The following is a 22737-nucleotide window of genomic DNA, read 5'->3' as shown; positions in this document are numbered from 1 at the left end:
CACTCACGGCAAACCCCGGCCACACGTGTCACTCACGGCAAACCCCGGCCACACATGTGTCACTCACGGCAAACCCCGGCCATACATGTGCCAGTCCCGGCAAACCCTGGCCACACATGTGCCACTCCCGGCAAACCCCGGCCATACATGTGTCACTCCCAGGAAACCCAAGCCATACATGTGTCAATGCCAGCAAACCCCTGATCCTCCCGCTGACACCGATGATGGATCGCTGATCCTCCCACTGACACCGATGATGGATCGCTGATCCTCCCACTGACACCGATGATGGATCGCTGATCCTCCCACTGACACCGATGATGGATCGCTGATCCTCCCACTGACACCGATGATGGATCGCTGATCCTCCCGCTGACACCGATGATGGATCGCTGATCCTCCCACTGACACCGATGATGGATCGCTGATCCTCCCACTGACACCGATGATGGATCGCTGATCCTCCCACTGACACCGATGATGGATCGCTGATCCTCTTACTGACACCAATGATGGTGTACTGATTCTCCCACTGACATCAATGATGGTGCACTGATCCTCCCACTCCTACTAACCAGGAGCTATATAATTATTTTACTCCTACTGACCACCAAGCCTGAGACATTATCTACACCCACTGACACCAGGGCATTTGCTTCTCCAGCTGGCCACAGTCTGGCCCCTCTAAAGTCTGATAAACAGTAAATCGACCCTTTGTTTAGAACGTTTGGAGACTCTGGCCTTAAACCCAGGGGTCTTCCGGCTAGTCATGTGATATCTTTGGATCCAGTCCTAATACCATCACCATCCTGGATTCACCCTGCCCCCCCAACATATATTTTTGAGCTTTGTTTTACTTTTCTTTTTTAGCTGTCTTCAGATCAGTGATGTAATATGCAGAATCCCGGTCCTCTTCACCTCTTTTCCGGTGTTGGGTGACCTTTAACGATGCAAAGTGTATCATCGTACTTTGCATGTAGAGTGCCATGGTGATGTTCCCCTCCAAGGAGCAGGTCCATGTCACCCTGCACTCAGATGAAGTGGATTTGATGACACTAGGGGGTTGATTTACTAAAGGCAATTAGACTGCGCACTTTGTGAAGTGCAATTGCACTCAGCAAGTGCAGTTGCTCCAGAGCTTAGAAAATGAAGTAAAACTTCCCTTTGCCAAAAATACTCAATCACATGCAAGAAACATTAAAAAAACAAAAAAGCATTTTTGCTTGCACGTGATTGGATGACAGAGCTTTTGCTCATTTACTAAGCTCTGGAGCAAATGCACTTGCAGAGTGCAGTCTAATTGCCTTTGGTAAATCAACCCCTAAGTGTCATTGAGCCCAGAAGAGGAACAGTGCTGGAGAGCAGGCTGGTCCCAGGAGGAGCAGGCAGGTCCGCAGAGGAGCAGGCCGGTCCACAGAGGAGCAGGCCGGTCCACAGAGGAGCAGGCCGGTCCACGGAGGAGCAGGCAGGTCCACGGAGGAGCAGGCTGGTCCACAGAGGAGCAGGCTGGCACACAGAGGAGCAGGCTGGCACACAGAGGAGCAGGCAGGTCCGCAGAGGAGCAGGCTGGTCCACAGAGGAGCAGGCTGGTCCACAGAGGAGCAGGCTGGTCCACAGAGGAGCAGGCTGGTCCACAGAGGAGCAGGCTGGTCCACAGAGGAGCAGGCTGGTCCACAGAGGAGCAGGCTGGTCCACAGAGGAGCAGACAGGTCCACAGAGGAGCAGGCTGGTCCACAGAGGAGCAGGATAGTCCACAGAGGAGCAGGCTAGTCCACAGAGGAGCAGGCTAGTCCACAGAGGAGCAGGATAGTCCACAGAGGAGCAGGATAGTCCACAGAGGAGCAGGATAGTCCACAGAGGAGCAGGATAGTCCACAGAGGAGCAGGATAGTCCACAGAGGAGCAGGATAGTCCACAGAGGAGCAGGATAGTCCACAGAGGAGCAGGATAGTCCACAGAGGAGCAGGATAGTCCACAGAGGAGCAGGCTAGTCCACAGAGGAGCAGGCTAGTCCACAGAGGAGCAGGCTAGTCCACAGAGGAGCAGGCTGGTCTACAGAGGAGCAGGTTGGTCTACAGAGGAGCAGGCTGGTCCACAGAGGGGCAGGCTGGTCCACAGAGAAGCAGGCTGGTCCACAGAGGAGCAGGCTGGTCCACAGAGGAGCAGGCTGGTCCACAGAGGAGCAGGCTGGTCCACAGAGGAGCAGGCTGGTCCACAGAGGCGCAGGCTGGTCCACAGAGGAGCAGGCTGGTCCACAGAGGAGCAGGCTAGTCCACAGAGGAGCAGGCTAGTCCACAGAGGAGCAGGCTAGTCCACAGAGGAGCAAGCTAGTCCACAGAGGAGCAGGCTAGTCCACAGAGGAGCAGGCTAGTCTACAGAGGAGCAGGCTGGTCTACAGAGGAGCAGGCTAGTCTACAGAGGAGCAGGCTGGTCTACAGAGGAGCAGGCTAGTCCACAGAGGAGCAGGCTAGTCCACAGAGGAGCAGGCTGGTCTACAGAGGAGCAGGCTGGTCTACAGAGGAGCAGGCTAGTCCACAGAGGAGCAGGCTAGTCCACAGAGGAGCAGGCTAGTCCACAGAGGAGCAGGCTAGTCTACAGAGGAGCAGGCTAGTCTACAGAGGAGCAGGCTAGTCCACAGAGGAGCAGGCTAGTCCACAGAGGAGCAGGCTGGTCCACAGAGGAGCAGGCTGGTCCACAGAGGAGCAGGCTAGTCCACAGAGGAGCAGGCTAGTCCACAGAGGAGCAGGCTAGTCTACAGAGGAGCAGGCTAGTCTACAGAGGAGCAGGCTAGTCCAGAGGACAGTAACAGAGAGGAGAATACTGCAGACCGAACTGCATTTTTTGTTGTAAAACATTGACACAGAAGCGACTACCTGGCACTCTTGGTCCGTTTAGCGGATTGGTTAAAGCCATGCCAATCTCTGTCATGCCGTATCTCTCCAGGAGGGTGTGACTGGTGATCTCCAGCCATCGTTCCAGAACTGGCACAGGCAGAGCCGAGGATCCACACACCATTAACCTGAAGGGAGGAAATCAGCAGTTTTATCAAAGATACTTTATCTTGTCAACACCACAAAGCATGCAGCCGATTGGTGAGCTTCCAAGTCAGCTGATCCTGGAAATCCATCGCTTCTACAAAACACAATCCAAGACAAGAAGATGATTGCAAAACGAGCAAACAGTGTGAACCAGGCAGTGGGGACAGCGAATAGAATTCTAGGATCAATCACTAGAGGGGTCACCGGCAGGAGGAAGGAGGTCCCGATTCCTCTATATAGATCCTATCACTTGAGGGGTCACCGGCAGGAGGAAGGAGGTCCTGATTCCTCTATATAGATCCTATCACTTGAGGGGTCACCGGCAGGAGGAAGGAGGTCCTGATTCCTCTATATAGATCTTTATATCACTAGAGGGGTCACCGGCAGGAGGAAGGAGGTCCTGATTGCTCTATATAGATCCTATTACTAGAGGGGTCACCAGCAGGAGGAAGGAGGTCCTGATTGCTCTATATAGATCCTATCACTAGAGGGGTCACCGGCAGGAGGAAGGAGGTCCCGATTCCTCTATATAGATCCTATCACTAGAGGGGTCCCTGGCAGGAGGAAGGAGGTCCTGATTCCTCTATATAGATCTTTATATCACTAGAGGGGTCACCGGCAGGAGGAAGGAGGTCCTGATTCCCCTATATAGATCCTATCACTAGAGGGGTCACCAGCGGGAGGAAGGAGGTCCTGATTCCCCTATATAGATCCTATCACTAGAGGGGTCACCGGCAGGAGGAAGGAGGTCCTGATTCCTCTATATAGATCTTTATATCACTAGAGGGGTCACCGGCAGGAGAAAGGAGGTCCTGATTCCTCTATATAGATCTATCACTAGAGGGGTCACCGGCAGGAGGAAGGAGGTCCCGATTCCTCTATATAGATCCTATCACTAGAGGGGTCACCGGCAGGAGAAAGGAGGGTCCTGATTCCTCTATATAGATCTATCACTAGAGGGGTCACCGGCAGGAGGAAGGAGGTCCCGATTCCTCTATATAGATCCTATCACTAGAGGGGTCACCGGCAGGAGGAAGGAGGTCCCGATTCCTCTATATAGATCCTATCACTAGAGGGGTCACCGGCAGGAGGAAGGAGGTCCCGATTCCTCTATATAGATCTTTATATCACTAGAGGGGTCACCGGCGGGAGGAAAGAGATCCCAATTCCTCTATATAGATCCTATCACTAGAGGGGTCACCGGCAGGAGGAAGGAGGTCCCGAATCCTCTGTATAGATCTTTATATCACTAGAGGGGTCACCGGCAGGAGGAAGGAGGTCCCGATTCCTCTAGTGAAGTAAGATCTATATAGAGGAATCAGGACCTCCTTCCTCCTAATTTAGGTGCATGTCACCTCTGGGACTTATCTCTATTAAATATATGTGATGTTTATTGCTCTGTTACAGCTGTGAGAATAGAAAAGCACACAAAACAACTATGCCAGCCACTCTCCTCTGCTGCCCATTCACAGAAGCCTTTATTTTTTGTGAATGTCACATAATACAAAGGCTTCTGTGAATGGGCAGAAGGAAGGAAGGGGTGAGCACAGCAGTTCCAGCAACTCTGCTCTTGAAGGAACAGACCACAGGGAGCAGCGTCGGAGCTTCGGAAATTATCTTCCTGTAGAACAATAAACGTGTCAGATGTGAATAATACGGATAAATCTACGAGGCAGAAGGAACCTCACTAGACCTGACTCACGGTATGCCTGCAGTCTATGTTGGCTGGCATGGGGTGGTGACAGGGTCTCTTTAAAGCTTACATTTACAGTGGTTTTCAGGTATGCAGGCCTAATCTGACCCCAGAATGCATGGACATTTGCTTCCCACACAATCCTTGAATGCTGTATTGTCTGTTATTGACTTGGGGGCTGCAGACCTAACGCTGAATTCCATCAGCAACTTTGCAAAAAGCGCAGGCACACGATGAGTTAAGTTCATAAAGGAGCATGTCACCTCCGGGACTTCTCTATTACTTACATGTGACAGGTTTATTGCGTTCTTGGAGAATACACTCCAGCTGTGAGAGCAGAAAAGTACACAGAGCAGCTATGCCCGCCACTCAACCTCTGCCGCCCATTCACAGAAGCCTTTGTATTTGTGAATGCCGTCAAATAATACAAAGGCTTCTGTGAATAGGTAGAAGGAAGGCAGGGGCAAGCATAGCAGTTCCAGACACTATGAGCTAAAGTGTTACTAAACCCACAACAGTAAAATCAGTATGCTTGTTATACTCAATGTGGAACCTAAGGGGTTAATCCTCCGCACTGTGTAAAAAGGCTGTTTGATCCTGTCTTCTCTGATCCTCTCCTTCTTCTATTGTCCTCAATCATCTGCTGATAGTATAGAGGTCTAAGAGGCACTCTGCACATACTCAGTTTAGTGTGTACTGCTAGAGTTTTTTTTTTATTGTTTGGCAGAGTGCATGTGCATTTTGTGAATGACATTCACGGAAGCCTTTGTATTTTGTGAATGACATTCACGGAAGCCTTTGTATTTTGTGAATGACATTCACGGAAGCCTTTGTATTTTGTGAATGACATTCACGGAAGCCTTTGTATTTTGTGAATGACATTCACAGAAGCCTTTGTATTTGTGAATGCCACCAAATAATACAAAGGCTTCTGTGAATGGGTAGAAGGAAGGCAGGGGCAGGCATAGCAGTTCCAGACACTATGAGCTAAAGTGTTACTAAACCCACAACAGTAAAATCAGTATGCTTGTTATACTCAATGTGGAACCTAAGGGGTTAATCCTCCACACTGTGTAAAAAGGCTGTTTGATCCTGTCTTCTCTGATCCTCTCCTTCTATTGTCCTCAATCATCTGCTGATAGTACAGAGGTCTAAGAGGCACTCTGCACATGCTCAGTTTAGTGTGTACTGCTAGAGTTTTTTTTTTATTGTTTGGCGGAGTGCATGTGCATTTTGTGACTGACATTCACAAAAGCCTTTGTATTTTGTGAATGACATTCACGGAAGCCTTTGTATTTTGTGAATGACATTCACGGAAGCCTTTGTATTTTGTGAATGACATTCACGGAAGCCTTTGTATTTTGTGAATGACATTCACGGAAGCCTTTGTATTTTGTGAATGACATTCACGGAAGCCTTTGTATTTTGTGAATGACATTCACGGAAGCCTTTGTATTTTGTGAATGACATTCACGGAAGCCTTTGTATTTTGTGAATGACATTCACGGAAGCCTTTGTATTTTGTGAATGAAATTCACGGAAGCCTTTGTATTTTGTGAATGACATTCACGGAAGCCTTTGTATTTTGTGAATGACATTCACGGAAGCCTTTGTATTTTGTGAATGACATTCACAGAAGCCTTTGTATTTTGTGATTGAAAAAACATAATACAAAGGCTTCTGAGAATAGGCAGAAGCAATTGAGGGGCGGGCATAGCAGGTCCAACGATTCTGCTCTTGATGAAACTGGGACCAGAGTGGGCAGCATCGGAGCTCTAGAAGTTATCTTCCTGTTGGACAATAAACTCGTCAGGTATGAAAATAGAGATAAGTCTATGAGACACCTCATTAGATTTAACCCATGGCATGCCAAGTAGCTGAATTCCTGAAATTCGGCTATAACTGTAGCCCCGCACAGGCAACAATCCGATCCTTGCTTCAATCTTCTGTACTCTAATTGGAGAATATTACTTTCTGTATTGTGTGACGAGAGCAGCTCCGCCTTCATAAATCAGGTCCAGTGCTGCTCAGGTCACTCTGGCAGAGCCATCGTACCTGATCTGCTCCCGACACACGGCTCGTACAAAGTCTTTAACATGCGGCTGAGTGAAATGGCGATCGTGATATTCTATCAGTTTACTGTAGATCGTGGGAACAGCCATGAAGACGTTGATGGAAGGAATTTCTCTGCTAAGTAAGTGTTCCCACACCTAAATGGAAGACAAGAAGGGTCAGTCATTTCAGGCCGGTGAACAGGCTAATAAACAACATAAAGTTCTCTGAAACGGGGAGAGGAACTCTGGAAACAAGTGAAAGCGATTGGTCAGCTACTAATATCATTCAGCACACGGAACGCCAGGTTCACGCCTGTGCGTTTGCTGCGGCTCGCGTTTCTGCAGGCACAGCAGCCCATTCAAGCACTTTCCGTGGGAACGCAGTTCCGGTACCTCCAGCACTGAATGCATGTAATAGCAAGGGGTGCTGGGATGTCCTGGAAGGTCTATTGATGCCGGCTGACGGGGATCTATTGTCACTGAAGGGGATCTGCTTTTGCATTGTGGTCTATTGTTACTGGATGAGGGGGGATCTATTGCTGCTGGAAGAGATCTACTGTTGAGGGAGGTGTCTATTTTTTCTGGCTCCTGGAGAGTCTATTGTTTCTGGCTGCTGCTGGGATATTTGTTTTTGCTGCTGGATGGGGGGGTATATTGTTGCTGGGGAGGTCTATTGTTACTGGGGGGGATAATTGTTGCTGAAAGAGATCTACTGTTATGGGAGGGGTCTATTGATTCTGGCTGCTGCTGGCAGATCTGTTGTTGCTGTTGGGAGGGGGTCTATTGTAACTAGTGGTGGGGGGGTTATTGTTGCTAGAATAGATCTACTGTTGAAGGAGGGGTCTTGTGTTTCTGGCTGCTGGAGAGTCTACTGATGCTGGCTACTGCTGGGAGATCTGTTGTTGCTGCTAGGTGGGGGTCTATTGTTTCTGGGGAGGTCTATTGTTTCTGGCTGCTGGAGAATCTATTGATGCTGGATGCTTCTGAGAGATCTGTTGTTGCTGCTGGATGGGGGTCTATTGTTACTAGTGGGGGGGGTCTATTGTTGAGGGAGGGGTCTATTGTTTCTGGCTGCTGGAAAGTCTATTGATGCTGGCTGCTGCTGGGAGATCTGTTGTTGCTGCTGGGTGTGGGTGGGGTCTCTTGCTGCTGGGGAGGTCTATTGTTAATAGTGGGGGGAGGTGAATTATTGCTGGAAGAGACCTACTGTTGAGGGGGGGGATCTATTGTTTCTGGCTGCTGGAGAGTCCATTGATGCTGGCTACTGCTGGGAGATTTGTTGTTGCTGCTGGTTGGGGGGGGGTCTATTGTTGCTGGGGAGGTCTATTGTTACTAGTGGGGGGGATAATTGTTGCTGGAAGAGATCTACTGTGGAGGGAGGGGTATATTATTTCTGGCTGCTGGAGAGTCCATTGATGCTGGCTGCTGCTTGGATATTTGTTGTTGCTGCTGGGTGGGTGGGGGGTCTATTGTTACTATAGGGGGTGTTAATTGTTGCTGGAAGAGATCTACTGTTGTGGGTGGGGTCTATTGTTTCTGGCTGCTGGAGAGTCTATTGATTCAGGCTGCTGCTGGGAGATCTGTTGTTGCTGCTGGGTGGGGTCTATTTTTACTAGTGGGGGGGTAATTGTTGCTGGAAGACTGGAAGAGATCTACTGTTGAGGGAGGGGTCTATTGTTTCTGGCTGCCCGAGAGTCTATTGATGCTGGCTGCTGCTGGGAGATCTGTTGCTGCTGCTGGGGGTCTATTGCTGGGGTGGTGTTTTGTTACTTGTGAGGTCTGTTTCTGCTGGCTGCAGGGTATCCATTTTACTGCCTTTCTTGTTATAATTCATTCACACCAATTCATTTTTTTTAGCGCTTTTTGCAGAAACGCCCTCCAGTCCATTTAACATTAATTCCTATGGAACACGTTCACATTCAGGCTTTTTTGAGCCGCTGCGTTTTTTGGAAAGGGTCGGGCGCTTTTTTAAAAAAGCAAAATGCAGCGTTTTTGCTACAACAGAGTTTAATGGAGAAGCTGTTGAAATGCGCAGTAGTGCGTTTTTTGCCGTGTTTTGCGGTTTGCATTTTGTTATTCTGCCCAGCAACAAAAAAAAAAAAAATTCCACTTTAACAAAAAAAAAAAAAAACAAAAAAAACTGAGCAAAATGCGGTAGAAACGCGTGTAGAAAAACGCAAAACAAACTGCAAAAAGCAAAACTGCACCGGAGAAAAAAAAAACAAAAAACCGCATAATGCATATATGTGAACCGAGCCTAAATGACCCCCCAGAATTCTCATTGGTTGTGTACTGCGAGGCGGGAAGCGGGTGGAACCAAGAGGCTGCGCTGGGAGATGGGTGGGGGGAGATAAGAAGTGATTCAGAAGGGGGGAGTTCCGGCACCTATTCTCGGAGAAGAAAACCGTGCATTTAATGATGGATCAGAGAATATGGAGCTGCATTCATCTGCCTGGGGCTCAGCTATAATGATTTTGAACAAATGTTCATCTGCATTCATTGGCGGATTTTATATATACCGTATTTGCCGGCGTATAAGACGACCCCCCTACTTTTCCTGCTAAAATGTAGTGTTTGGGCTATACTCGCCGTATAAGACTACCCCTCTTCCAATGCACACCAGTGGGAGGAATAGTGCCCCATCATTGGTGTCAGTGGGAGGAATAGTGCCCCATCATTGGTGTCAGTGGGAGGAATAGTGCCCCATCATTGGTGTCAGTGGGAGGAATAGTGCCCCATCATTGGTATCAGTGGGAGGAATAGTGCCCCATCATTGGTGTCAGTGGCAGGAATAGTGCCCCATCATTGGTGTCAGTGGGAGGAATGGTGTCCCATCATTGGTGTCAGTGGGAGGAATGGTGTCCCACCATTGGTGTCAGTGAGGGGTGGAATAGTGCCCCATCATTGGTGTCAGTGGGGGGTGGAATAGTGCCCCATCGTTGGTGTCAGTGGGGGGGGGGGAATAGTGCCCCATCGTTGGTGTCAGTGGGGGGGAGGAATAGTGCCCCATCGTTGGTGTCAGTGGGGGGGAGGAATAGTGCCCCATCGTTGGTGTCAGTGGGGGGGAGGAATAGTGCCCCATCGTTGGTGTCAGTGGGGGGGAGGAATAGTGCCCCATCGTTGGTGTCAGTGGGAGGAATAGTGCCCCATCGTTGGTATCAGTGGGAGGAATAGTGCCCCATCATTGATGTCAGTGGGAGGAATAGTCCCCCATCATTGGTGTCAGTGGGGGGGAGGAATAGTGCCCCATCGTTGGTGTCAGTGGGGGGGAGGAATAGTGCCCCATCGTTGGTGTCAGTGGGGGGGAGGAATAGTGCCCCATCGTTGGTGTCAGTGGGAGGAATAGTGCCCCATCGTTGGTGTCAGTGGGAGGAATAGTGCCCCATCGTTGGTGTCAGTGGGAGGAATAGTGCCCCATCGTTGGTATCAGTGGGAGGAATAGTGCCCCATCATTGATGTCAGTGGGAGGAATAGTCCCCCATCATTGGTGTCAGTGGGGGGTGGAATAGTGCCCCATCGTTGGTGTCAGTGGGGGGGGGGGGAATAGTGCCCCATCGTTGGTGTCAGTGGGGGGGAGGAATAGTGCCCCATCGTTGGTGTCAGTGGGAGGAATAGTGCCCCATCGTTGGTATCAGTGGGAGGAATAGTGCCCCATCATTGATGTCAGTGGGAGGAATAGTGCCCCATCATTGGTGTCAGTGGGAGGAATAGTGCCCCATCATTGGTATCAGTGGCAGGAATAGTGCCCCATCATTGGTGTCAGTGGGAGGAATGGTGTCCCATCATTGGTGTCAGTGGGAGGAATGGTGTCCCACCATTGGTGTCAGTGAGGGGTGGAATAGTGCCCCATCATTGGTGTCAGTGGGGGGTGGAATAGTGCCCCATCGTTGGTGTCAGTGGGGGGGGGGAATAGTGCCCCATCGTTGGTGTCAGTGGGGGGGAGGAATAGTGCCCCATCGTTGGTGTCAGTGGGGGGGAGGAATAGTGCCCCATCGTTGGTGTCAGTGGGGGGGAGGAATAGTGCCCCATCGTTGGTGTCAGTGGGGGGGAGGAATAGTGCCCCATCGTTGGTGTCAGTGGGGGGGAGGAATAGTGCCCCATCGTTGGTGTCAGTGGGGGGGAGGAATAGTGCCCCATCGTTGGTGTCAGTGGGAGGAATAGTGCCCCATCGTTGGTATCAGTGGGAGGAATAGTGCCCCATCCTTGATGTCAGTGGGAGGAATAGTCCCCCATCATTGGTGTCAGTGGGGGGGAGGAATAGTGCCCCATCGTTGGTGTCAGTGGGGGGGAGGAATAGTGCCCCATCGTTGGTGTCAGTGGGGGGGAGGAATAGTGCCCCATCGTTGGTGTCAGTGGGGGGGAGGAATAGTGCCCCATCATTGGTGTCAGTGGGAGGAATAGTGCCCCATCATTGATGTCAGTGGGAGGAATAGTCCCCCATCATTGGTGTCAGTGGGGGGTGGAATAGTGCCCCATCGTTGGTGTCAGTGGGGGGGGGGGAATAGTGCCCCATCGTTGGTGTCAGTGGGGGGGAGGAATAGTGCCCCATCGTTGGTGTCAGTGGGAGGAATAGTGCCCCATCGTTGGTATCAGTGGGAGGAATAGTGCCCCATCATTGATGTCAGTGGGAGGAATAGTCCCCCATCATTGGTGTCAGTGGGAGGAATAGTGCCCCATCATTGGTATCAGTGGCAGGAATGGTGCCCCATCATTGGTATCAGTGGCAGGAATAGTGCCCCATCATTGGTGTCAGTGGGAGGAATGGTGTCCCACCATTGGTGTCAGTGAGGGGTGGAATAGTGCCCCATCATTGGTGTCAGTGGGGGGTGGAATAGTGCCCCATCGTTGGTGTCAGTGGGGGGGGGGGAATAGTGCCCCATCGTTGGTGTCAGTGGGGGGGAGGAATAGTGCCCCATCGTTGGTGTCAGTGGGAGGAATAGTGCCCCATCGTTGGTGTCAGTGGGAGGAATAGTGCCCCATCATTGGCATCAGTGACACCAATGATGGGGCACTATTCCTCCCACTGAGACTTGCTGACCCTGTTCTCGTATGGTGCTGCTGCAGCCAGCATATGTGGTTGCAGCAGCACCTCTACACAGAACACTTACCTGCTGCTCCGGCACTCAATTTTCGCGGGGCCGCTCGGCTCCGCCCCCTCGCCGGTGATTGGCCGCCTGTGTGCCTTTCCTGAGCTACAGTTCTGGCGGCCAATCACCGGTGAGGAGGCGGAGCCGAGCAGCCGCACGAACATCCAGTGGCCGAACTGAAGGAGACGCCGCGCTTCCTGGACCGGATCGTCGTGGGACTGGATCCAGGTAAGAGACATCAGCCCCTGCAAACCCCTGTACTTAATGCAGCAGCCCCCCCTAACATGTGTACCGGCGTATAAGACGACCCCCGACTTTTGAGAAGATTTTCAAGGGTCAAAAAGTCGTCTTATACGCCGGCAAATACGGTATATCTGCCCGGAGTTCAGCCTTAAGGCATCTCCAGACATCAGAGAACGTCTGCGGGATCTGGCTGCCCGCTGGGGGACCGGGTGAATGCTGGCGTGTCTGCAGGCTGTGCCCGGCTGCCATCAGACATCCCCAGCCCTGGCTGTAGCGGGTGCAGTCAATCATAGAGGTGGCTGAACGCAACGGTTATCCCCATCTCCTCATCCTGCAACGCCTACCCCCTCCAATGTCACACTACTACCAGCCGTAACCTCCGCAACCTCAACCCTGCCCCCCTCCACTCTGCAGCTGATCAACTCCATGACAGCATCCTCCCCCTGTCCTGCCCCGACTTGGCTATGACGGCCTACAACAACGCGCTGTCAACAGCCCTTGACTCACTAGCGCCTTTAACCACACGCAACATCAGACCCCGACCGCTCCAGCCCTGGCAGACTGATCACACCAAAACCCTCAAACGACACAGCCGTGCCCTGGAGCGACTATGGCGCAAAACCAAATCCCAACAAGCCTTCACCCGCTACAAATCTGCCTTCCGCACCTACACCTCCTCCCTCCACGCAGCCAAACAGGCCTACTTCCTGACCCTCATCAAGGCCCTCTCCTCCAATCCCCGCTTCAGTCGATCCTGAATACGGCTGCCAGACTCATTCACCTTTCCAACTGCTCCATCTCCTCCACCCCCCTCTGCCAATCCCTCCACTGGCCTCCACTCAGTGTCCTCCACCCCCCTCTGCCAATCCCTCCACTGGCCTCCACTCAGTGTCCTCCACCCCCCTCTGCCAATCCCTCCACTGGCCTCCACTCAGTGTCCTCCACCCCCCTCTGCCAATCCCTCCACTGGCCTCCACTCAGTGTCCTCCACCCCCCTCTGCCAATCCCTCCACTGGCCTCCACTCAGTGTCCTCCACCCCCCTCTGCCAATCCCTCCACTGGCCTCCACTCAGTGTCCTCCACCCCCCTCTGCCAATCCCTCCACTGGCCTCCACTCAGTGTCCTCCACCCCCCTCTGCCAATCCCTCCACTGGCCTCCACTCAGTGTCCTCCACCCCTCTCTGCCAATCCCTCCACTGGCCTCCACTCAGTGTCCTCCACCTCCCTCTGCCAATCCCTCCACTGGCCTCCACTCAGTGTCCTCCACCCCCCTCTGCCAATCCCTCCATTGGTCTCCACTCAGTGTCCTCCACCCCTCTCTGCCAATCCGTCCACTGGCCTCCACTCAGTGTCCTCCACCCCTCTCTGCCAATCCCTCCACTGGCCTCCATTCAGTGTCCTCCACCCCCCTCTGCCAATCCCCTCACTGACCTCCATTCAGTGTCCTCCACCCCCCTCTGCCAATCCCTCCACTGGCTTCCGATTGCACAACGGATCAAATTCAAAATCCTAACACTGACGTACAAAGCCGTCCACCATACTGCCCCGAACTACATCACTGACCTAATATCCAAGTACCACCCAACACGCACACTCCGCTCCTCACAAGACCTCCTTCTCTCTAGTTCCCTGGTCTCCTCCTCCCATGCCCGCCTCCAGGACTTCTCCAGGGTGTCACCCATCCTCTGGAACTCCCTGCCCCAACCCATCAGATTATCACCTACTCTCCTCTCCTTTAGGCGCACCCTGAAAACCCATCTCTTCAGGGAAGCCTACCCCACCCCCTGCTAACTTGACCGATCTCCTCCACTCTTCCTACCACTCCATCCCCCACAGCTATCTCCTCCTGTGCCACCATCCCCTCCCTCCTAGATTGTAAGCTCCAAGGAGCAGGGCCCTCGATCCCCTCATGTTTTGCATTGTATTGGTATTGTTCTGTCACATGTTCTGTTCCCCTCTGTAATGTACAGCGCTGAGCCAACTATCGGCGCTTTATAAATACTGTATAATAATAATCCCTAATGTTTATTATTATTTATTTGCAGTACTATAGAGCCGTCAGTTTACGCAGCGCTGTACATATACATTGTGCCAATGCTGCCACTGCAACTACAGATGACACTCTGACAGTCTTTCATTCGCCCTGAAGAAGGAAGAGCCTCTCTCCCGAAACGCGTTGGCTTCATGTACTTGTTGCTGCTCCTAATTATTATTACTACTACAGGTACTTACATAGCGTCGCCAATTAATGCAGTGCGTCACATATCATATATATATATACAGTTGCAAGAAAAAGTATGTGAACCCCTTGGGATTACGAGGAGTTTTGCATGAATTGGGTATAAAATGTGCTCTGAACGTCATCTATGTCACAACAATAGAAGAACACAGTCTGCTGAACATAATACTACAAAAACATTAGATGTTGCCATAGTTTAATTGCACATAACATGTAAACATTCACAGTGCAGGGAGGAAAAAGTATGTGAGGCCCTAGCTTAATGACTTCTCCCAGACCCAATTGGAGCCAGGAGTGAGCCAACCTTGACTCCAATCAGTGTGATGATATTGGATGTGTTGCTGACAGCTGTCCTGCCCTTAAAAAACACACACCTGTTTTGGGTTTACTGGTTTCAAGAAGCACTGTCTGATGTGAACCATGCCTCGCAGAAAAGAGCTCTCAGAAGACCTACGATCAAGAATTGTTGACTTGCATGAAGCTGGAAAGGGTTAAAAAAGTATCTCCTTGAGCCTTGATGTTCATGTGTCCACGGTAAGACAGACTGTCTACAAATGGAGAAAGTTTAGCACTGTTGCTACTCTCCCTAGGCGTGGTCGTCCTGTAAAAATGACTGCAAGAGCAGAGCGCAGAATGCTGCATGAGGTAAAGAAGAATCCCAGAGTGTCAGCTAAAGACCTACAGAAATCTCTGGCACATGCTAACATTTTTGTTGACACATCTACAATAAGGAAAACATTAAACAAGAATGGAGTACATGGGAGGACACCACGGAGGAAGCCATTGCTGTCCAAAAAGAATATTGCAGCACGTTTGAAGTTTGCAAAAGAGCACCTGGATGTTCCACAGCACTACTGGCAGAATATACTGTGGACAGATGAAACCAAGATTGAGTTGTTTGGGAAGAACACACAACACTATGTGTGGAGAAAAAAAGGCCCAGCACACCAACATCAAAACCTCATCCCCACTGTGAAACATGGCGGAGGGAGCATCATGGTTTGGGGCTGCTTTGCTGCCTCAGGGCCTGGACAGATTGTTGTCATTGATGGGAAAATGAATTCCAGAGTTTATCAAGACATTTTGCAGGAAAACGTACGACCATCTGTCCGCCAACTGAAGCTCCGCAGAGGATGGGTGATGCAACAGGACAATGACCCAAAGCATACAAGTAATTCAACAAAACAATGGCTGCAACAGCACAGAATACGCCTTCTGGAGTGGCCCAGTCAGAGTCCTGACCTCAACCCGATTGAAATGCTGTGGCATTACCTTAAGAGAGCGATTCACACCAGACATCCCAAGAATATTGCTACACTGAAACAGTTTTGTGAAGAGGAGTGGTCCAAAATGACTCCAGATCGTTGTGCAGGTCTGATCTGCAACTACAGGAAACGTTTGGTTGAGGTTATTGCTGCCAAAGGAGGGTCAACCAGTTATTAAGTCCAAAGGTTCACATACTTTTTCCTCCCTGCACTGTGAATGTTTACATGTTATGTGCAATTAAACCATGGCAACATCTAATGTTTGTGTAGTATTATGTTCAGCAGACTGTGTTCTTCTATTGTTGTGACTTAGATGACGTTCAGAGCACATTTTATGCCCAATTCATGCAAAACTCCACGTAATCCCAAGGGGTTCACATACTTTTTCTTGCAACTGTATATATATATATATATATACACACATACATACACTTACATCAGTCCCCGCCCACGAGGAACGTACAATCTAAGGTCCCTAACTCCCATCATACATACACATACTAGGGACAATTTAGACGGGAGCCAATTAACCTACCAGCATGTCTTTGGAGTGTGGAAGGAAACCGGAGTACCCGGAGGAAACCCACGCAGGCACAGGGAGAACATGCAAACTCCAAGCAGGCGGTGCCGTGGTTGGGATTCGAACCAGTGTCCCTAGTACTGCCTCCTATGTGCCCCCCGCCCCCTTTCCCTAATAACAAGCTTAAACCCCCCCCCCCCCCAGTGCACACAAGTATAGCTGTGCTGCAATCTTTCATTAAACAAAAAAAGAATACTATACGGCCACCAAAACCACCTTCACACACTTAGCAATAATCCCTTTCAATGTGGACTAGTTAAAGATTCACTAGAGTGCCCCTTGAACACATCAGGAGGCGCTGGAGGGCCGCCAGTTTGACAGCCGTGCTCGGTCAGAATGATTGCTCTCACTCCGGCGTGCGTGGCGATTTGTAGCACGGGTATGCCGTTCCTTCAGAGCACGTGTGCCGGTGACGTCACCACGCTCGATGGAATATCTCCTAAAAAGCACATGCTTAGGAAATATTAATCTTGAGCTTTGTTATAAGATTACCTGTAGGTGGGAAAAAAAAAGAAAATCACAAAAACGCGTTTACTAGCACTTCCATATCGGTTTAAGGTGCCCCGGCTGGAACAAACTAGCAGTATCTCCGGTGGTGTCACCTGTAGGGGAAGTGTACAAATGCGAACACTAATGCCGGCCATACATGGGTTGAAATTTGACCGATTTTTCGTCCTAAAATCGGATCTAGGAATAATTGGCCGATTTTCGCTCTGTTAGTGGGGTCAATGGCACCGGCTGATTTTCGTGGTTCCTCCCCTTTTCGGTGACTGGGCATGTTAGAAAATTTGTGAAAAACGACCGATTTTTGACTCAATGATGGTCAAATCGTACGATCGTTTTTTCCGAAAAGGATACACGCATGAGCCGTGACCTGGAAGGAACAGAAGTGTCGCCTGTTATATGGGGTGAACTTTATGACTCGGTCGGCTGATTTTCGAAATCATTGATGGCGCCGTCGGATTACCGAGCAAACAACGGTTTCAATTTTTGGACGAATTCGACCCGTGTATGGCCTGCATTACTGAGTCTGCTCTCTGCATTGAGAGGACTTTCTACTCCCCCCCCCCCCCCCCCCTCCCCTGATGTATGTGATTCCTAACAGGGCCTGACAGGCTTCCCCATTCCAGCACTGTGCCGCCAGCAGGAGCCTAAACAGGGAAAAGGAAGGCGGACTGAATAGAGGTGACTCCCTCCCGGCCTCACAGACACCCTCACTGATCCTGGACCCCCCGGCTTTATATTCCCCTTAGCTGTTTACAGTCTCCCCCCCCCCCCCCACATTGCTGCTCCAGAACAATTCTCCCCCCAAAAGACCGCAGATAGAAGACGCTTTACTGCAGCTGAGACATCAAAAGCCCCCAAAAGCCTCTTCGTTCAGAGCAGCCGGACGAGGACAGAGGGGAGCAATCTTTGTTTTGTATTTAGATCAGGCGGCCATATCTACCAATAATGATCGCTGCGCAGGTCAGGTGACTTTCCAGCATTGATGAAAAGTTTGTTGGGAATGTCAGAGGAAGTCGGATCTATCCGCTGCTGACCTCCCCGTCTTACAGAGTGTAATAGGAAACATTAGACCTGCTTCACACTAATGCCATGCGGGAAACGCGGCGAATCCTGTGTGTGTGCCGCACCGCATTGCAATACCGCGGCGTCCATGAGATCCGGTACGGGTGTCAATGTTAAATTAATGACACCCCAAAACAGATTGTAAAACGCAGTGCGAATGCCAGAAATCAGATGGCTCACACCGCACAGACATCGCATGTCACGTTATTATTATGCAGGATTTATGGAGTTATAAACGACTTTATATGTTATTGTTCATGTTTTGAATTTTATCCGTTGGGCAATGGGAAGCCAGTGGAGGGATTGGCAGAGAGGGGTGGAGGACACTGAGTGGAGGTCAGTGGAGGGATTGGCAGAGAGGGGTGGAGGACACTGAGTGGAGGCCATTGGAGGGATTGGCAGAGAGGGGTGGAGGACACTGAGTGGAGGTCAGTGGAGGGATTGGCAGAGGGGGGTGGAGGACACTGAGTGGAGGTCAGTGGAGGGATTGGCAGAGAGGGGTGGAGGACACTGAGTGGAGGCCATTGGAGGGATTGGCAGAGAGGGGTGGAGGACACTGAGTGGAGGTCAGTGGAGGGATTGGCAGAGGGGGGTGGAGGACACTGAGTGGAGGTCAGTGGAGGGATTGGCAGAGAGGGGTGGAGGACACTGAATGGGGGCCAGTGGAGGGATTGGCAGAGAGGGGTGGAGGACACTGAGTGGAGGCCAGTGGAGGGATTGGCAGAGAGGGGTGGAGGACACTGAATGGAAGCCAGTGGAGAGATTGGCAGAGAGGGGTGGAGGACACTGAGTGGAGGTCAGTGGAGGGATTGGCAGAGGGGGGTGGAGGACACTGAGTGGAGGTCAGTGGAGGGATTGGCAGAGAGGGGTGGAGGACACTGAATGGAAGCCAGTGGAGGGATTGGCAGAGAGGGGTGGAGGGCACTGAGTGGAGGGATTGGCAGAGAGGGGTGGAGGACACTGAGTGGAGGTCAGTGGAGGGATTGGCAGAGAGGGGTGGAGGACACTGAGTAGATACCAGTGGAGGGATTGGCAGAGAGGGGTGGAGGACACTGAGTGGAGGCCAGTGGAGGGATTGGCAGAGAGGGATGGAGGCCACTGAATGGAGGCCATTGGAGGGATTGGCAGAGAGGGATGGAGGCCACTGAATGGAGGCCATTGGAGGGATTGGCAGAGAGGGGCGGAGGACACTGAATGGAAGCCAGTGGAGGGATTGGCAGAGGGGGTGGAGGACACTGAGTGGAGGTCAGTGGAGGGATTGGCAGAGAGGGGTGGAGGACACTGAATGGAGGCAGTGGAGGGATTGGCAGAGAGTAATGTAGGACACGGAATGGAGGCCAGTGGAGGGATTGGCAGAGAGGGGTGGAGGACACTGAGTGGGAGGCCAGTGGAGGGATTGGCAGAGAGGGGTGGAGGACACTGAGTGGAGGCCAGTGGAGGGATTGGCAGAGAGGGGTGGAGGACACTGAGAATGCTTTTACCTAAACATTTTTTAATGCAAGGAATGTATTAAAGTGGTTCTAAAGGCTGAAGGTGTTTTACCTCCAGGCATTCTCTGCATTAGATAAAAAAAACGTGAGTGCAGCTCCCATCCCCCCCCTCCCTTATACTTACCGGAGCCACATTCTGATCCAGCGGCGTGCATGAGAGCAGTGGCTCTCTCCCTCCTCATAGGCTCATAGGCAATTGGTTTCCACTGCTGTCAATCACTGCCAGTGAGAAGGAAGTCGGGGTGAGGGGCAGGGCTGAGCCATGCTGTGTGTGTCAATGGACAGCCGGCTCAGGAGTGACCTGTACAAGTGCCCCCATATCAAGCAGCTTCTTATGGTGGGCCTAAGCAGGGGGGAGGGGGGGGGGAGAGCCAGGAGCACTAAATGGGGAGAAGTGGATCAGAGCTGCTCTGTGCAAAACCATTACACAGTGCAGGGAACTATGAAATGTTTCAAAGCCCCTCCTCCAAATGAAAAAAAAAAAAAAGATCATGAAGACTCCTGGAATATATGACATCATTTTGGCCTAAAAAGACAAGATTAGGTGCAGCTCAGGTAGGGAGGTGAAGTCCAAACTAGTCCGCTGTGAGTGCTGCCAGGGATAGGGAGCTCCAAGCTGCAGTAATGTCAAAAGCAAAGATCCATTAGCCGCACATCAAAGGCAGACCCATGTGTGAGAGGAATGGTAGCCTCAGCCCAGACTCCACCCAGGCTATGCCCCCAACACGTTTCACTCCGCCCCTTGGAGCTTGACCCCCATGATTAGGCTCCAAGGGGCGGAGTGAAATCTGTTGGGGGCATATCCTGGGTGGAGTCTGGGCTGAGGCTGCCATTCATCCCACCTCATGCACATGGGTCTGCCTTTAATGTGCGGCTTCTGGATCTTTCCTTCTGACATAATTTTGGCCTAGGCCAGAAACCAGGAAGCAACTGAAGAAATGTCTATTTACTAATGCACGTGGCATAAGGATTAAAATAGTCAGTGTTGATTGAGAGGGTTTAGTTCCACTTTAATAACCGCACAATGTGTGGCCCAATCTCATTAGCCGTTGGATGAAACGGTCAGATTTACAATAACTGGACCCCCAAAGTGACATTTCATTCAAACCGTCGATGTTTTACCAGGAAGACAAACGAGGTGCATCGGTGATGCCAATCAATACAAGAGGATTGTCAAATTCCATTCGATGTTCTGAAACATAAAAGTCGGAACATGCCTTACCTTCTTGGGGCAGAACTCGGGCAGCATGACACAAGTGGCCCCGACCCACAGAGGACAAAGCAGCTTGTTGACCACGCCGTGAACATGGTGAAGGGGCAGCACATGCAGGATGCGATCTGCGCTATTCAGCGCCCACTCCTGTATCAGAGCCGTCACCTGTATGGAGAGAGTACAAAAATATCAGCCCCCTCACCCTTATCCCCGGCCTTTGTACCTCCTTGGTCCATCCCAAGTCAACTGAGCCAAAACGCATGGAGTTCTGGTGAATGTAGATTGTAAGCTCCATGACCAAGCTGCCCCCCCCCCCCATTCCTTCTGTATTGAATTATACTGCCCACCTTTACATTTTAACCACTCGCCTACCAGGCACTTATACCCCCTTATTTACCAGGCCAATTTTCAGCTTTCAGCGCTGCCGCACTTTGACAATTGCGCGGTCATGCAACATTGTACCCATATGAACTTTTGATCATTTTTTTCTCACAAATAGAGCTTTCTTTTGGTGGTATTTAATCGCCGCTGGGCGCTTTACTTTTTGCGCTATAAATAAAAAAAGTGCAAAAAATTTGAAGAAAAAAAAAAAACGTTTCTTTGTTTCTATTATAAAATTTTTCAAACAGGTATTTTTTTCTCCTTCACTGATGTACGTTGATGAGGCAGCACTGATGGGCACTGATAGGCGGCACTGATGGGCAGCACTAAAGGGCACTGATAGGCAGTACTAATGAGGTGTCACGGATAGGCGGCACTGATAGGTGACACTGATGATGGGTACTGATAGACGGCACTGACTGGCATCACTGCTGGGCACTGACTGGTGGCACTGACTGGCAGCACTGCTGGGCTGCACTGGTGGGTGGCACTGGTGGGCACAGGTGGGTGGCACTGCTGGGCACAGGTAGGTGGCACTTCTGGGCACATGTAGGTGGCACTGCAGAGTGGCACAGGTGGGTGCACTGCTGGGCACAGGTGGGCGGAGCTAGTGGGCGCACTGCTGGGCACAGGTGGGCGGAACTTGCGGGTGGCACTGCTGGGCACCGATCATCAGGGCACTGATCATCAGTGCCCTGATGATCGGTGCCGATCCCCGCTCTGACAACTGCCGGTTCTCGGCAGTACTTTCCTCACGATCTGACAGCGTGAGGAAAGTGCAGCCGAGAACCGGCACTTGTATTTCCCTCTGATCAGCGTGTCATTGGACACCGCTGATCACGTGGTAAAAGGCCGCTGTGATTGGCCTTTTACCACATCACGTGATCAGCTGTGTCTGTAGGACACAGCGATCACGGAGATCGCCGGGTGCGCGCCCCCTGGGGCGTGCAGGAGAGCGCGTTCTGGGAGGCTGTCATATGACGTCCACGCAGAACTGGCCGGCCGCAGTGCAGCCGTCATTCGGCTATCTGCGGTCGGCTACTAGTTAAAGAGCTTCGCAAACTGTCGGAGCCGCACAAATCCCGTATTATCCACTTGCCCTCCAGAGGACTTACCCTGCCCCCCCCCCCCCCTTAATGACCAGGCCAATTTTTGCGATACGGCCCTCTTTTACTTTAACTGACAATTGCGCGTGTAACGGAACCGACCTCAGACTGCACTTGGGTACTTCCGTTAGAATACCGCTTCCCCGTCCGAACACCGACCACAGACACCACCGCCAACCATACGAGACTAGACGGCATCAGTATTGAAGTAAACCAGGAAATAGACGGCTTTATTTTAACAGATACAAGATATATACATTCAGGGAACAGAACTGGCGGGAAATGTAAACATTTTAAAAAGTGACATTCACTAAATCCACTAAAATCACATAATATAACATTCCTGTATCAAACCATTTCACATACATTTTGTCCCGAGTGCTTTGTCCGGCGCCCTGCCTGCATTTTTACCGCTCTTTCTGCCTGGAAACTGAGAAACGTCCATGGCGTCCAAAAAGCGTCCCTTTAGGTCAGACGCGGTTTTAGAGCGGCTAGAGAACAGCGATAGTAAATCAGAACCACTTGCAGAATTGAGTGATAATGATTGGTGGGGGAAATTCCTCATCAGACATTGAAAACGATTCTGCGACTGAGCTCAGCGATGGGCCAACTTGGCGCTATATTTCACATTTCAGTGTTTTCGGTTTGATTATATTATTGAATTAAATTTATTATTATATTACTTTTTATGATTATTTATTAAATTATTTATGATTTCGTTTTTCAAATTTTATCCTCCCCGGGATGTTTACTAGACTCTTGTTTGGACAGATTTCAGTG

At 50.9% G+C, this 22737-nt stretch overlaps 1 protein-coding gene across 1 annotated transcript in view; it reads right to left on the bottom strand.

Moving 5' to 3' along the window:
• The window catches only part of ACSF3 (acyl-CoA synthetase family member 3), a 72853-nt gene that overhangs the window by 42229 nt on the left and 7887 nt on the right, over window positions 1-22737 (bottom strand). Inside the window, exons 3-5 of the mRNA XM_089692391.1 lie at window positions 20480-20635; window positions 6786-6940; window positions 2873-3018 (exon numbers count right to left, since the gene is read on the bottom strand). Of these exons, the coding sequence (XP_089548517.1) occupies window positions 2873-3018; window positions 6786-6940; window positions 20480-20635 (457 nt within the window). The remainder of the gene's footprint in view (window positions 1-2872; window positions 3019-6785; window positions 6941-20479; window positions 20636-22737) is intronic.

The sequence above is a fragment of the Staurois parvus genome, unplaced genomic scaffold (assembly GCF_062004578.1).
Source record: "Staurois parvus isolate SC_StPar_1 unplaced genomic scaffold, SC_StPar_1.0 ptg000584l, whole genome shotgun sequence".
Lineage (NCBI taxonomy): Eukaryota > Metazoa > Chordata > Amphibia > Anura > Ranidae > Staurois > Staurois parvus.
Note: the sequence above shows the minus strand (reverse complement) of the source record. Positions and strands in the feature narration are given on the sequence as shown.